Genomic DNA, 17,500 nt, shown 5'->3' with positions numbered 1-17,500 from the left:
GGATGGCAAAAAAAACAATAACAACTTCGATCTATCTATACACTTTTCCGGATCATTATCAATAAATGACAACCTACCTTTGATCTCGCCCATGCCCCTGATCTCCAGCATCAAACTCTGCACCAATTCCAGACGACATTGAAGCCAAAGTCTGGCGTCCAGACGAGACCTGGCCTGGAAGTTCTGGTACTGATGCTGCCCGTGGTCCGGCTCGGACAGTCTCACGTCTGCTGGCTTTTTACCCGTATGGGAGTGGCTTCCCTTCATGGAGGATGGTCTAGATGGTGGAAGAATGAATTAATGAACAAACAAGGCGAATTAGTAAACCCTTTCCTTACCAACTACAGGAAAATCGTCACATTTATTGTTACGATTCCACCAACATTTATCTCATTCAGTTATCTTTGGTAATCACAAAAATTTAAAGATTTAAAAAATCATTGGTATAAAAACTTAATTCTGTGATATACATGGTATTTATATCCTTTGATTAATGGCTTTAAAATCTTTTTTTTTTAATGTCAGATGGGTCTGATGTTTAGTGGGAAATCGTGAAAAGGGTCGGTAAGGAGAGAATCAAGGCGACACTTGGTCAGCGTAGTTGTGCAAAGGGTGGGGAGGGGTAGAATATGAGTTATGATGAGAATTAGCACATAATTATATATCGGGGGTGGGGTGGGGGGGGGGGGGTCAGTGTGGCTCAGCGGTACGGTTTTTGTTTTTGCTTCGTACCCGAAAGGTACCGGGTTCGATCACTCGCCGCTGAACTGTGGGGTCTTGAGCAAGTCCCCCCTCGCTCTAGCTCAATTTGAGGCGCTGCATCGCGGCTGACGTCTGGGTTATTCCAGTCTTCCATTGGAAACATACCCTAAAGACAAATTTTCCCCTATGAGATGAATAAAAGGTATTTATTATTATTTTTTAATTTAAAATAAAATATATATATTAGGTAAGTACAGAAGCCGAATAAGCAATTACAGAGCGTTTAGACATAGGTATACAAATTATAAAATAGTGGTTGTTTTTTCCTTTGTAATTAACAAAGTAAGCCAGCCCAATTTTAAGAGCTGTAACACATTCAATCAATATCTAGTATTATATATATATATATATCAATTGATCAATTGATACCTACATTATAATAACAATTAAACAGGAACAATTAGATATACACGCAAATGAAAGGTTAAAAAAAAATAATAATGAATAAATAGATATATACATAAATAAAGAATAAACGAATTAGTAGATAATAGATTGATAAACAAATAAATAAAGAGAATGAATGGGTAAATCAGTGAGGAATTAGTTTTGTGATGAGACAATGACAAAACATCAAAATTGACAGATCTCGATAAAAGAGGTGAATGAATAGCATATTTGGACAGGACTGGGTAGTGAGGATAGCCTAAGGAAGGGGTTTTCCCTATCTTTATTATTAGTAAACAATATAAAAACATAAAGAAAAGTTATACATACAATAATAACAAAGGATTTTTTTTTTAAAAAAAGGAGAATGGAATATGCTCACTACGGATAAAGCCAAATAGAGTTTAGTTCAGTTCTGATCTTGTTGAGTTAAATTTTGTTCTATTTTTTTAAAAACCAAATATTGTTAGATTTCAGTCCTGTTCAGTTTCTAATAGAATCGTATGAGATTTCATTTATATTTATATATATATATGATTTTTCCTGGGTACTTGTAGGTACGAGAGTGCTCGATAATATGGGTTAGAGCATATGAAATAAGTAGGGACACACATTTTGTCGATACCATCGACAATGTCGACCGAGGAGATGGACACCCATTGAAACGTTCGTATCGACCCAAAATGTGAGTGTCCTACTTATTTTAGATAACATATATATATATATATATAATATATTATAATATATATATATATATATATATTTAGATTTCAGTTCTGTTCTGTTTTTAATAATATGTTGTTAGTTCAAGTTGCTTTCTGGTCATAGTAGAGATAGGTCTGAATGATGAGGACAAATTTGAGACAGAGAGTTGACATATTTTCCAAGTTGGATTCTGAGGACAGACTCAAAAAGTAAAGGAGAAGAAAAAAAGATTAGCCCTGTGAATGTTATTATGGGCAATATCTCGACGTTTTGTTTTCTTTTTTGTTTTTTGTTTTTTTTTTTGTTTTTTTGTTTTTTTTTTATGACGGATTATAAAAATAGTATGGTGCGCACTACAAACAACGTTTAAAGCGGTTAATAAGTAATACAGCATATTATATTATATTTATATATATATATATGATTTTTCCTGGGTACTTGTAGGTACGAGAGTGCTCGATAATATGGGTTAGAGCATATGAAATAAGTAGGGACACACATTTTGTCGATACCATCGACAATGTCGACCGAGGAGATGGACACCCATTGAAACGTTCGTATCGACCCAAAATGTGAGTGTCCTACTTATTTTAGATAACATATATATATATATATATATATATATATATATATATATAATATATATATATATATATATATATATATATATATATATATATAATATATATATATATATATATATATATATATATATATATATATATATATATTATTAGATTTCAGTTCTGTTCTGTTTTTAATAATATGTTGTTAGTTCAAGTTGCTTTCTGGTCATAGTAGAGATAGGTCTGAATGATGAGGACAAATTTGAGACAGAGAGTTGACATATTTTCCAAGTTGGATTCTGAGGACAGACTCAAAAAGTAAAGGAGAAGAAAAAAAGATTAGCCCTGTGAATGTTATTATGGGCAATATCTCGACGTTTTGTTTTCTTTTTTGTTTTTTTTTTTGTTTTTGTTTTTTTTTTTTTTTTTATGACGGATTATAAAAATAGTATGGTGCGCACTACAAACAACGTTTAAAGCGGTTAATAAGTAATACAGCATATTATATTATATTTATATATATATATGATTTTTCCTGGGTACTTGTAGGTACGAGAGTGCTCGATAATATGGGTTAGAGCATATGAAATAAGTAGGGACACACATTTTGTCGATACCATCGACAATGTCGACCGAGGAGATGGACACCCATTGAAACGTTCGTATCGACCCAAAATGTGAGTGTCCTACTTATTTTAGATAACATATATATATATATATATATATATATATATATATATATATATATAATATATATATATATATATATATATATATATATATATATATATATATATAATATATATATATATATATATATATATATATATATATATATAATATATATATATATATATATATATATTATTAGATTTCAGTTCTGTTCTGTTTTTAATAATATGTTGTTAGTTCAAGTTGCTTTCTGGTCATAGTAGAGATAGGTCTGAATGATGAGGACAAATTTGAGACAGAGAGTTGACATATTTTCCAAGTTGGATTCTGAGGACAGACTCAAAAAGTAAAGGAGAAGAAAAAAAGATTAGCCCTGTGAATGTTATTATGGGCAATATCTCGACGTTTTGTTTTCTTTTTTTGTTTTTTTTTTTGTTTTTTTTGTTTTTGTTTTTTTTTTATGACGGATTATAAAAATAGTATGGTGCGCACTACAAACAACGTTTAAAGCGGTTAATAAGTAATACAGCATATTATGAGCCTGTGCGAGATCAAGGTTTATTATTCCCTACTCCCCAAATAGTAACGTGATATCATGTTTACAATAATAATTTATGACGTCGGATTTATTAAATTTCATTCTAGAAGTATCATTTAAGTATCTTTGAACATGTCTTTTATTCAAAGATGACGAAATCAAAATTCATTGAGGGGTCGAATAAATTAAATAATTTCTTACACTCTTGCTATTTTGGAATTTGAACTTTGTTCACAACGCGCACTCGCAAGCTCGTGCAGCGGTTGGGAACACGTCCGGAATTCCAAAAAGCAAGAGTGTAAGAATCGTATATTATTGTCCTAATAGTCATGCACATCACATCACATCTGTCCTTATTTGACTCCTCTTAAAACCTACACCTTTCGGCCAAATGCATTTTGTTTGTTTGTTTGTTTGTTTGTTTTCAAGAGTTTTACGGATTTAGGTCATATCAGCGCCAGTAAATAGGAAGAAAATGGGATAGTAAAATGTTCTAGAAATTACAATTAAAGCTCCCAAGATAAAGTAAGGGAGTTGGTTCAAATAGGGAAAATGTATTAATTCCAAGAGCACACTATCAAAGTACTTAATTTGAGATCACATAAAAGTCTCATCTAGACACAAGCACAGGTCCCCACTAAGAGGAATACATTCAAATGTTTACAAATCATATAGCTGAGTCTGTTAGATTTGACGGAAAGTACTTTGTGACAGATTAGCGTCCTATCCAAAGGGTAGCAATTGCTATTGTCCGTTTCATGCTATAGAAACTGGAATAAACTCCGGCTCCATGGGCCGAATGGCTCTGATGGTCACTCTATAAAATGAATTGTGATCAGATCAGAATTGAGAGGATAATATATGTTGTAAACTTGTAGAAAAATTTTATCTACGTCATAGTCTTGACCATATTATCACATTATTAGACTATTATTGCTATTATTACTACTCTGAAAAAAAGCTCTATAAAAAAATCAATAAAAGCTCAATCACAATTGATAAAAACATTGCTATGAAAATGAACCAATTTAAAAATAAAGAAAACATTACTGCAATTTTTCATCAAAATGTTGAAATGCTTTTTGGTTCCAGCTTCTGGCAAAGGCTCAAATATAATAATGTTAATATATATATATATATATATATATATATATATAATATTATATATATATATATATATATATATATATATATATATATATATATATATATATATATATATATAAAACATAATATATAAAAACAATAGTCTCATACAAAGTATTTCAAAGAACTGTGTAGAAGACCAAAAAAATGTTAATTAAGCGATTATAATATGTTATATGGTGTTAGTCAAACTACACACGAACGAAACGCCTTTTATATATTTTACCTTTCATATAGACTCATATCTTCCCTGAAAGTCAATGCAAATATTAGGTAATAAGCATATTGGTAATTATTGGCCACACTCATACAAACATATATATATATATATATATATATATATATATATATATATATATATATATATATATATATATATATATATATATATATATATATATCATAATATTTGTAACGCATCATCTCTGCTTGGTATTAATTTATTATGTCGATTATCTCAAGGTCATAGAAAAGGTTGAATTTAAAGTCTGTATTACACTATTTGGTCATAATATGAATGTGCTATTAACAGAGAAAAATGAAGTGGACTCTAACATGGCAACAACTCAAATATAATCAAATTAATCTATATTTGCCCCAATTGATAAATAAAAAAATTGGATGAACTCTAAATATGTGAGTTTTACCCTAATTTATACGAAAGAAAGGGGAGGGGAGATTAAGTCTTTCGGAATCTAAATCAAACAACATTATACCAATTAGAGACAATGCATAACAAATCAAGTTAATGCAAACATCATAATAATAATATCATAAAAACCCACTATAATTAGTAGGAAGCTTTCTCACTCGCTTTTTAAAAAAAAAATAGTTTTCCTAAGAAAAAGAACAATCTGAAAAAAAGATTCTGTTGTATTTCTAAAACCAGTTTTTTTAGAAATCCTCATGGTCATAACTAACAATTAGAATTGAGTCTTAGGTTCTTTATTGAACATTTCTATTTCATCATCAGACCTGCCGCCTAGTTGAAAATTTAAAAATTCGTAGTGTTTAGGAAATAAAAATAGTAGTCGTTATAGTTAATTTAACAAATCAACAATTTACCCTCACAAGGAATAGAACGATAACACATCAAAGTCCTTTAAATTATACACGCTGGCATCATTTTTCATTTTCAATACTCTGTTTTAATGGCTTAGAAATGTTCATGAAGTTCTGAAATTAGAGCTAAATAACATTGTGAATTTGAATGTAAGCTTCAATTTGATATACGAAAACAGATAAAATGGATATTTCGGGTTTCCTCTTTAGCGGCAAAACAGGATGAATGAAACACTACAGATGAATGAGATAAAGAGGTAATGGCGTTGTTAAGATGAATATTCATAAAGGGATAACCCAAAACGTCCATTTTATCTGCTTACATTCAATTTCACATTGTTATGTATTTCTTCAAGCTTCAAGCAGCAACATTTAGATTACATGAAATTAGAGCCAACATTTCATAATTCTACGAATGTTTCTTGGTACTAGACAGGTCTGGTTCATGTTCGTGTTACTTGGATTGAAGCTTCAAGCACAATAATATTTTGATTACTTGGACCACGTGATCTGACGTAAGACGAGAACTGATCAAATAAACCAAAGACTCATCCAACCTTAAGGACAGGACCGTGTAAGGAAGAAATATTTGAGGCAGCGAGAAAACATTTTTGAAGAGGGACAGTGCTGAGGTCGATCATCCGCCGCTGCGCTATGTGGCCTTGAGCAAGTCGCCTCACCCTAGCTCAAATTGCGCCGCTGCATTGCGGCTGACGCTTGGGTTATTCCAGTCTTCCCCTGGAATAGACCATGCCCTAGAGACAAATTTCCCCTTATGGGATTAATAAAGAGATTTTTTTTTTCTTGTATAAAGGGGCCAAAAGTACAGCATGAAGAAGACGATATTTTATTAAGAGTCTATACCTCACAAGGTGCCAAAATTTAATGCTAATAATTTATGATTATCACTCACAAAAAACAAGTCTATAAACAGTCAAGCATTATGCTGGTAGGATAAATAAATAAATAAATAAGTGAAGCTGTTGTTTACAATAAATATTATCACACGAAATAATGAAATTCATATAACACGATGAAATCAAACCAACCGCTTTGCTCGAGTTCAGAAATTGTTTGTATACAAGATTTGCAATTAGATACAATTACATAATAATAATCATAATAATAATAATAATAATAATAATAATAATAATAATAATAATAATAATAATAATAATAATAATAATAATAATAATAATAATAATGAGCACTCATATAGTTATATAAGTATATTATATTATTATTTATTTATTATTATTATAAGGTATAATCTTAGACAGATTGCAGTGCTGTACACCACTGTAAGGTATAACTGTATCCAAATTTTTTTCCCATAAAAAAATCACTTCAATAATAAATTACTGCAAACGCCTCAAAAAGGTCAAGATTTGATTTGAGCAAAGGTATAAAGGGAGTAAAATGACTCTGATAAAAGATACAAAACAAAGTAAACGACGGTACGGCCTTTGGCCTTCAGGTAAACAAGAAAAGGAACTATGTTATATTATTAAAGGCCAAAACGTCATATACTTTCTTTTGTATCGTTTATAAGAGTCATTTTTACTCATTTGTTTTACTATACATTTTATTGACTCATTTAGGCATCTCTAGATTTTGAGAAAAGGCCTTGCCAATATATATTACAACAAAATATTATGATGGTATATCATTATTCATTTCAGATGTTTTCCCCTTACCTGGGTTGTGGTGGTTGAGGCTTCCTCTGTTTGAGAATCTGGGCGTTCTGAAGAATTCTGAGTCCCTTCAGCACTGTTCTGGCAGCCATGGGTCCGTGGTGCTTCTGGCGGGCGATCCTTGCCTGCTCCAGGTGGCACAGGACCACTAGCTCTATCTCTGCTGCAGACATTCCTGCCACGCCTGTGGAGAATCAAAATTAGTTAGTTGTGATTTATGAAGACACAATGGAGAGAGAGAGAGAGAGAGAGAGAGAGAGAGAGAGAGAGAGAGAGAGAGAGAGAGAGAGGAGAGAGAGAGAGAGAGAGAGAGAGAGAGAGAGAGAGAGAGAGAAAGAGAGAGAGAGAGAGAGAGAGAGAGAGAGAGAGAGAGAGAGAGAGAAAGGGGGTTCTCATAATTCTCAGTACTAATTCAAAATTTGTTATCTGAGTCATACCAAAATATTAGCAGTATGAGGCAATGGGTGACAAAATTTTAAAAAGCCAAACCTTGTTTTTCATGAGAGGCGTTTTCCAGGATGACGTCAGCAATGGTAGTCACCATCTGATCAGACATGGAGATAAGGGTGCCCTTGATGTCCTCCAAGGTCATTGTGCGACTTCCGTCGGAGAAACGGGCAGGACCAGGTGCAGCGCTGGCATCGTCCCCTTCAAGGACTGCTGGAGGAAGTTGTTGTGTGTGAATGGGAGTGAGGGGAAGAGAAGGAGAAGAAATGGAGGCAATTAGTCTATTGTGGTAGATGGTTGGTGGTGATTGTTTTAATGAAGGTTTTTTTAAATACTGAGCTTTTAAATAAGGTCATATAGTGTAATAAGTTTTATTGTTTTCAATTGAATAAAATTATCTATTTTCATAAAGTGATCTATTTTCTGTAATTTCACTTATCATTTCACTTACTACATTCAACCAATTTCTGGAGAATGTGCTTTGCATGCGATTTCTAGTCCAAACACTTAACGCTTATAAGGTGCTATTACAATATTATTTTTTTCACCGATCAAGAACAAAATTTGGTGATAGATCGTTTGCTTGTTTCGGCCCCAAGATTTGGAATGAACTACCACGTGGTCTGAGGGAGTGTAAGTCTTTACCTACCTTTAAAAAGAATCTCAAGACACATTTTTACTGTATTTGTTTTTATTGACTCTATGAATTATTATTATTATTATTTTTTTATTTATTTATTTATTTATTTTTTTTTTCACTTAAAATTGATAATTTATATTGTAAAGTGCCCAGAGCTTGTGTTTTACACGAGAATGAGCGCTGTATAAATGTGTATTATTATAATCATATTATTATTACAACACGATTACTGGCTAGGTACATTTTCCATCTTAGCACAGTGAAAGAATCCGAGTAAATAGCTTTTTTTTCAAGGATTCTACCTTGCATAGCCCACAGCAGGACACGAACCAAGAATCTACCAGTCCCAAGGCAAGTGTTATATCTCAAGACGATAAAGCCACATGAATGAAAGAGAAAGATTTTTAAAAAATCAAAATTGAGCATTTATATAGCGCTTTACAAGGGTTCCCTGGTCAACAGCAAGACTTATCAAGGAGGACAGGGACATGACGCCTGTTAGGCAATAACAAAATTTTTCGGACAGAGACAAAGCTGTTAACGGTCAAGTACTCATTTTACACTTGAGTACGGTGAGAGAAAGTGAATAAAGAGCCTTTTCCAAGGGCTCAACTATGCGCTGAGCGATCTTCCGGTCCGAAAGCGAGTGTCATACCACTAGACCACATAGCCACCCAGATAGATGTTGATAATGATGATGATGATGATTGTAGTTAGTTGAGCTATTGGAGAGGAGGTGAAGTATGGGAGGCTGAAATACGATATTTAAAACATGGAAAATAATAAATAAATTATAATGTTCACATTATGGAATCAGCTTGATAGAGCAGCCACTTCACACCCAGATAGACCAAGATCAACCCAGGTGAAGTCAATATTATTTTTTTTCTTATCCCCCTGTCCACCCAGCAGTGATAGAATAGCTGGGTCTGTTAGATGTAGCAGAAAGTATTTTGTGATAAACTAGCGTCATATCCAAAGGATACTAACGAAAGAGTGAAATCCAAAGAATAGCAAATCAGTTTTTTTTTTGTTTGTTGCTTTAGGTCTCTTCCAACACAATTGAGGTTATATGAGAGACCGCTGAAACAAAAAAAACAAGCAATCTAACAAAAATAGTACAAATGTCAATCAAAATCATAACCTAAAGATATCATAAGCTAAATTATAAATAACCAAGAACAAACAGGCAGAAGATTTACAGAAAAAAAATATCCCCTGTCAAAAATACAATCACAAACAAAAGAAGCAGGATAGGCTAGTAAAGAGAAGAAGAAACGACATCACTATCGGATCGTACACCCATGCTAACATCATAGGTATATGATTCAAGGGTGATGCTCCCATCCAACCACCCGCGCAAATCAGTTTCTTTCGTCCACTTCACACTAGAGAAACCGGGATAAACTCTGCTTGACTTACTGATTTAAGGCCTTTCACTTGCTAATCATCCGAACAGGATGCCTCGGTTGCCTCTCTAATCATCTCTCTAAACTCTGCTTATTCCTGACATAATACCAGTTTGGCATAGAAGGTCAAATATTTCAAAGATAATATTATATTTAGTGGGACTGACCTGATGATTTCGTCTTGGTTCCTGAGTTATCCTTCTTGGATCCCATGGATGGAATGGTAGACAAGTGGGGACCCTTATTGCTCGGCCCACCCCTGGAGATGGTGCTGATGTTCTGTGGATTGACTGCCGTCCCTGTACCGGGATCCATGGTGCTGCAATGGTAAAGACAATATTATGGATGGTGAATTTTCACACAGTAAACAGGATAGAGATAAAACAGACCTTTTCATTTATTCTGTTTTTCAGTTTTTCAATCTCTTCTAAAACTACAAATAAAATAAAATTTTAAAAATTGAAAACCTTTAAAAACTTGAGCTTTTTGAGCTAATATGTAGTGCAATATTCACCAAACGTGCTCAAAGCGCTTTACAAAGGATCCCTGGTCAACAGCAACAGGTAACATGTAAGACGTGACATGTCGCCTGTTAGGCGATATTACAGTTTATTCGGATAGACTACACTGTTAATGGCCAGACACTCATTTTACACCTGAGTACGTTGAGAGAATATGAGTATAGAGCTTTTTTCCAAGGACTCAACTATGCGCCATGCAAGGCTTGAACCCAGCACCGTCAGATCCAAAAGCGGGTGTCATATCACAAGACCACATAGCCGCACAAGCCATTTAATTAGCACAACAACAAGAAATAAAAATATCAACAACAGTTGTAACAATAACAGTTAAAGAGAACTATGAAAAAATAGTCAATTGAATAACATGCTATACACATTCTTATCAGATTAACCAATTTTTCAGCTCGCATCTCCTTAAAAAAATAACTTTGAACTTTTATATAGCGCAATATCCACAAAACGTGCTCAAAGTGCTTTACAAAGATTAAGATTGTTTTCACTGCAACATAAAAAAAAAATATGACTATCTTTCCCTAGGAAATACAGGCATGCAATCATTTGCCTAAACTAGTTGATCTGATATCAAAAGGGAACTATTTCAAGGTACAAAATTCCCTTTGGTAAATTGTAACACACCGTCTGAAAACGGTATTTTGTTGGGATGAATCAGACCCCAAAAGGTGAATTTAGAATTAAAATGATATGAGCTTTTTAAGTTGTTTTTTTTAAAGTTAGAAATAATTAGTTATTCTCCACTATAATGAATGGTAATTAACCCCAAGTTTAACATGTGTGGCTATAAAGTCAATTTCCAGCTCCTAGTTGATCACAACTTGATAATGCTTTGAGAAACTGGGTCATAATGATAACAAATAAATTCCCTTTATTCATCCCTAAGGGGAAATTATTCTTTAGGATCTAATCCAAGCGAAGACTTGAATATCCCAGGCATCAGCCGCAGTGCAGCACTGCAAAGTAAGCTAAGGCCAGGTGATTTGCTCAAGGCCACACGGCGCGATGGGTAATCGAACTTGGTACCTTTCGGGTCCGAAGCAAAGACCATACCGCTGAGCCACGCGGTGCCATAACAATAACAATATCAATTTATTCATTAACGCCCACTATCCACATGAAATCCTTTGCAAAGTCCCAGGTTTGAGAGTTTTTGCTAAGTTGAGAATCATTTAAATTGATCGATATTTGAAGGACGAGTTTTCTGGCCAATTTTTTAAATTTTGTTTTTACCACAGTACAACAGAAGAAGGGTGCATAGACAATGGTGAATAGTTCCATGCAATACTTAGTAATAAACAAAAACGAATATAACAGCTTCAAAAAAAGAACAAAATACCAAACACAGAACGTTTCGGGCTCAAAACCCTTCTTCAGCCAACAACAAAAAGCAATGAAGGCATAAATACATTACTTAATTCCAGATAGCCGACTAAGTGAAATTTAGTAATGTATTTATGTCTTCATTGTTTTTTTTTTTGTTGGCTGAAGAAGGGTTTTGAGCCCAAAACGTTCCGTGTTTGGTATTTTGTTCTCTTTTTAACCTGTTATATTCATTTTTTTTGTTTATTACATTTTACTGTCCACAGCTTCTAGCAGCCTAGTATCACTTCGACATGCAATACTCACAGGTGTTCCTCTACCTTGGGCAGGACAGGGATGGTATCGGCCAAGCTAACGAATAGATGGGCTTGAACCAATGTGAGGTGGCAAGTCATGTGGGGTCCGAACAGCATCCCTAGGCTGGATGATAGGCGCTTGTCTATTAGGGTCTCCAGAACCTGGGGTGTGTGTGTGGGGGGGGGGGGGGAAGAAGATGCTGACGATAATGATGATAGTGGGAAATGTGATGATGGTGATGATGATTGTGATAATGATCTATGGTGATGATCATGATGAAAATGATGATGATGATGATGATGATGATGATGACGACGACTACGACGACGACGACGATGATGATGATGATGATGATGATGATGATGATGATGATATGATGATGATGCTGACGACTACGCCGATGATGATATGATGATGATGCTGACGACTACGCCGATGATGATGATGATGATGATGATGATGATGATGATGATGATGATGATGATGATGATGATGATGATGATATGATGATGATGCTGACGACTACGCCGATGATGATATGATGATGATACTGACGACTACGCCGATGATGATGATGATGATGATGATGATGATGATGATGATGGTAAAGAAGGACAATACATTTATCAATCTCGAAAAATTAACATTTTAATCACAGAATAACTCAAAAATCAACATCGAACGTTTAGAAAGAAAATTGCAACTGAACCCTGTAACAAAATATGCAGTGAAATAAATAACCCAGCAATGACAACTGTTCATTCCTGGAAAAGATACCAAGAAGTTAGAGGTATTCCATATAGCCCTCCTGGTGTCAAATGTGTCTCTCTTCGGGAGCGGAGTCTTTTTTTCCTTCAATAAAAAAAATAAGTCCAATTTGGTGCATTTCATTTCTTATTAACTCTCTCCTTACCAGCTATTTATAGAATTTCCCCCGAAAATTCACACCCACCCAACACAAAAATAGACTTTCCTAATCAAACAAAAAAGTAACAAGTTCATTCTATACAGAATGTAGTTCGGTAAAATAAACTCTACAACACAGTGTTTAGTATTTATAGCGGTCATCAAAGCATTTCCTTAAATTTTGTAATGTACAAGAGAAATCAGAATGAGACAATGTCGGTTGCATCGTGACAAATGTGACAATTTTTCTATGGTTGGTAAGGAGAGGGTTCAGTGATAATTTTACACTTTACCTTGACATACAAAATATGCACGGAAATTATATCCTGTCATTTAATCCATCTATTTTTTTTACAATTTTCTCCACCAAAATAAAAAAAAAAAAGAGTGGGGACCATTAAAAAGCCTTTTTTGACTTTTATTCTCTCACTGTACTCAAGAGTGAAATGAGTAACTGGTAAGTGAAAGCGTTGCCTTTAAGCTTTGTAAACAAACAAACAAAAAATATGTAAGAGTGCTTTGCATGTTACACGACTTGTCCTAAATGGTAAGTTTTGCTGTTGGCTTAGAAATCCTATAAAGCACTTTGATTAGATAATTTGAGTGTATATTGCGCAATAGGATGAGGATGATGATGATGATGATGATGATCATGATGATGATGATGATGATGATGATGATTTTGTTGTTGATGGTGACGATTACTACGATGTTACTAGTGTGCATGTGTGTGATTGTGTGTATATGTCAATATATTATGTTATGTATGTACTCAATAATATTCAGAAAAGTGAGTGGAGCAGGCACTTATGTTGGTAACAACAAGATATGAAGTGAGTAGAAAAGTGCCAGAAGACAATAGAGAATAAAAAATTTTTTTGCGGCGGTGGTGGGGTTCGAACCTGCGACCTTATTGGTACGACAACTCCGCCTGGCAGGTGAGAGCGTGGCTCTACCGTGTGAGCTATCCACGAACACAAAAATATTCGTTTCAAACCCAAAGTCATTTCTAGATCCCTCTCTCACCCACTTCTTGAGATCGCCGATTCGTTCACCACCATCGCGAAGTAATTTTGACCAGCAGTAAAGCTTAATAGCCAATATTCTCATCACAAAACATATAACATAGAAACGATTGAGACATTGAGTATGCTCCGGTGTATGGGGTGAATTTTTATTCTCTATTGTCTTCTGGCACTTTTCTATTCACTTCATATCTTGTTGTTACCAACATAAGTGCCTGCTCCACTCACTTTTCTGAATTAAAAATTCACCCCATACACCGGAGCATACTCAATGTCTCAATCGTTTCTATGTTATATGTTTGTGATGAGAATATTGGCTATTAAGCTTTACTGCTGGTCAAAATTACTTCGCGATGGTGGTGAACGAATCGGCGATCTCAAGAAGTGGGTGAGAGAGGGATCTAGAAATGACTTTGGGTTTGAAACGAATATTTTTGTGTTCGTGGATAGCTCACACGGTAGAGCCACGCTCTCACCTGCCAGGCGGAGTTGTCGTACCAATAAGGTCGCAGGTTCAAACCCCACCACCGCCGCGAAAAAAATTTTTATTCTCTATTGTCTTCTGGCACTTTTCTACTCACTTCATATCTTGTTGTTACTCAATAATATTGTACTGTTAGAAATGTGTAACGAAATGACAAATTGCCACTATTTTGAGGACAATAAAGATATATTATTATTATCATTTTTATTATTAATAGAAAAGCTATCTTTTTATGTGTAAATAACAAATAACAGTAACTTCTCTTATTTTTCATCATATCTACCTACACATTTACATAATCAAATGTTTTAACTCACTCAACCCTAACACCGACTATATCCGTAGTTAACCCAGGTTACTTTTACCCCATGCCTATTTATTACATTTTTCTGAAACAAATTATAGGCATAGTATCAAAGCTAATGTTTGTAGTTTTTACATGTTAATAAGAGTTGAATAAACTAAAACCATCTATGTATATTCTTGTTTTGAATACATTTTTTTTTCTATGTTTGAAAAGTAGCAAACATTTCTAGGATTGAGTGAGTTAACTCTCTCTTTGCAGATCATTTTCAGTATTTTCCCAAAATGGCAGCTTGCCCAGCAGAAAAATTGATTTTAAAAACTCAAACAAGCTCTCTACAAAACAATTTGTTGTTCTTATTTATAAAACAAAGATCATTCTTCAAAGTTTGTGATGTACAAAATAAATCTGAATAATAAAAATGTATATTGTGACGAAACAAATGTGAGAGTTTTGTTGCAGGTGGTAAGGAGAGGGTTAAACCAAAACAAACCTTGAGATTTTGTGGATCCATGACAGGTTTGGACGCACTGAATCTTGGTGAACTGCTCTTTCCTTCCATCTGGCGGAAGTTGCTGTCGCCAGTGTGAGGCAAACGCTCTCCATTAAGCAGACGCTGTAATACAATGAGTGCCTCTGTGTACAAGCCGAGGTCTGTCAGGATTCGAACCTTGAGTATCCGACCATCCACTGCCCTCTGCACATCTCGGCATACGAAGGTGGTGAAATATTGATACAGGGATAACAGAGGGAGGACCTAATTGGAAAAAAAAATGATAACAAGCACATTGTAACGACTTGTGTTAATTATGGCAATAATAGTAAAATTTATCAGCTATAGCAAGACATTTACGAGCTTAATTGTTTATTAAGAAAACCCACTAAATATCTCCAAGACAAGTTTATATGTGTATATATCCATGCATATGTATCCATGCGTGTGTGTGTGTGTGTGTGAGTGTATATACATTGTGGTGTGGAGTGTAATACAGTGTGTGTGTGATGTGTGTTGTGATGTAATACATGGTGTGTGTGTGTATATACATGTGTGTGTGTGTATGTAAATGTGTGTGTGTGTGAGTGTATATACATGTGTGTGTGTATGTAAATGTGTGTGTGTGTGTGTGATGTGATGTATAAGTGTGTGTGTGTGGTGTGGAGTTATACATGTGTGTGTGTGTTATGTAATGTGTGTGTGTGTGTGTTAGTGTGGTGTTAAGTGTGTTGTGTGTGTGTGAGTAGTGTAAAATGTGTGTGTGTGTAAATTGTATGTGTGTGTGTGTGTGTATGTGTGTGTGTGTAGAGTAGTGTATGTGTGTGTGTAGAGTAGTGTATGTGTGTGTGTAGAGTAGTGTATGTGTGTGTGTAGAGTAGTGTATGATGTGTGTTTTAGAGTAGTGTATGTGTGTGTGTGTAGAGTAGTGTATGTGTGTGTGTGTAGAGTAGTGTATGTGTGTTGTGTGTGTGTGTGTGTAGTGTATGTGTGTGTGTAGAGTAGTGTATGTGTGTGTGTGTGTAGTGTTATGTGTGTGTGTGTAGAGTAGTGTATGTATGTGTGTGTGTAGAGTAGTGTATGTGTGTGTGTGTAGAGTAGTGTATGTGTGTGTGTGTAGAGTAGTGTATGTGTGTGTGTAGAGTAGTGTATGTATGTGTGTGTGTAGTGTATGTGTGTGTGTGTAGAGTAGTGTATGTGTGTGTGTGTGTGTAGTGTTATGTGTGTGTGTGTAGAGTAGTGTATGTATGTGTGTGTAGAGTAGTGTATGTGTGTGTGTGTGTGTAGTGTTATGTGTTTGTGTGTGTAGAGTAGTGTATGTATGTGTGTGTAGAGTAGTGTATGTGTGTGTGTGTGTAGTGTTATGTGTTTGTGTGTGTAGAGTAGTGTATGTGTGTGTGTGTAGAGTAGTGTATGTGTGTGTGTGTGTGTGTGTGTGTGTACAGGTTATTTACTACTTCTCCATCATTTTAAATAGTGATTTAGGCCATTTGGGTTATTTCCTTTGAAATTTGATTATAATAGGACTCGGTTATTACAGGTATTTTACAGAGATCCCACCATCATTGTTATTATATACCGAGTTTTCACTGTAATTCATTCTAATAATATAACAACAGATTGATGCGGTGAGTCACATGTTTAAAAACCTACAAAGAGATTATGCTGTCCCCTTGAGAGTTCCTCAGTGACCCATCGAAGAGCTGCCACCATCTGCCTACCATCACACCGGAACCGGTCGGACATGAAGTCAATGCCAGGCACCAGGTTGGTGACCTCACAGCCTTCACCTACATCGTAGAGGGCGTAGTCCCTGTCGGCAGTGGGGTGGGGCAGGGATGATCTGAACAATGCCTGGGTGGAGAGGGGGGGGGGGTGCAGAAAACAAAAGGATTTAAAATATACAACATCTGTGTGATAGCATTGATGATGATGATGATGGTGATGATGATGATGATGATGATGATGATGATGATGATGATGATGATGATGATGATGATGATGATGACGCTGACGATGATGATGATGATGATGATGATGATGATGATGATGATGATGATGATGATGACGGTGACGATGATGATGATGATGATATGATGATGATGGT

The 17,500-nt window shown here is 34.8% G+C and overlaps 1 protein-coding gene across 10 annotated transcripts in view; it reads right to left on the bottom strand.

The window, feature by feature from the left end:
• The window catches only part of LOC144975206 (cilia- and flagella-associated protein 54-like), a 100,417-nt gene that overhangs the window by 24,943 nt on the left and 57,974 nt on the right, over nt 1-17,500 (bottom strand). For 5 of the 10 annotated variants that reach the window (XM_078919053.1, XM_078919057.1, XM_078919047.1 and 2 more), the window contains 8 exons: nt 17,047-17,247; nt 15,394-15,657; nt 12,191-12,342; nt 10,196-10,347; nt 8,022-8,192; nt 7,536-7,716; nt 5,003-5,026; nt 78-277 (listed from right to left, as the gene is read on the bottom strand). In XM_078919053.1, coding sequence (XP_078775179.1) covers nt 78-277; nt 5,003-5,026; nt 7,536-7,716; nt 8,022-8,192; nt 10,196-10,347; nt 12,191-12,342; nt 15,394-15,657; nt 17,047-17,247 — 1,345 coding nt within the window. The remainder of the gene's footprint in view (nt 1-77; nt 278-5,002; nt 5,027-7,535; nt 7,717-8,021; nt 8,193-10,195; nt 10,348-12,190; nt 12,343-15,393; nt 15,658-17,046; nt 17,248-17,500) is intronic. The other 5 variants (XM_078919048.1, XM_078919051.1, XM_078919052.1 and 2 more) reach the window with 3 other exon arrangements.

This window comes from Berghia stephanieae, chromosome 6 (genome assembly GCF_034508935.2).
Source record: "Berghia stephanieae isolate SIO BIC M18660-M18661 chromosome 6, UCSD_Bste_1.3, whole genome shotgun sequence".
NCBI lineage: Eukaryota > Metazoa > Mollusca > Gastropoda > Nudibranchia > Aeolidiidae > Berghia > Berghia stephanieae.
The sequence above is the reverse complement of the archived record's forward strand: the minus strand, read 5'-3'. Positions and strand labels throughout refer to the sequence as shown.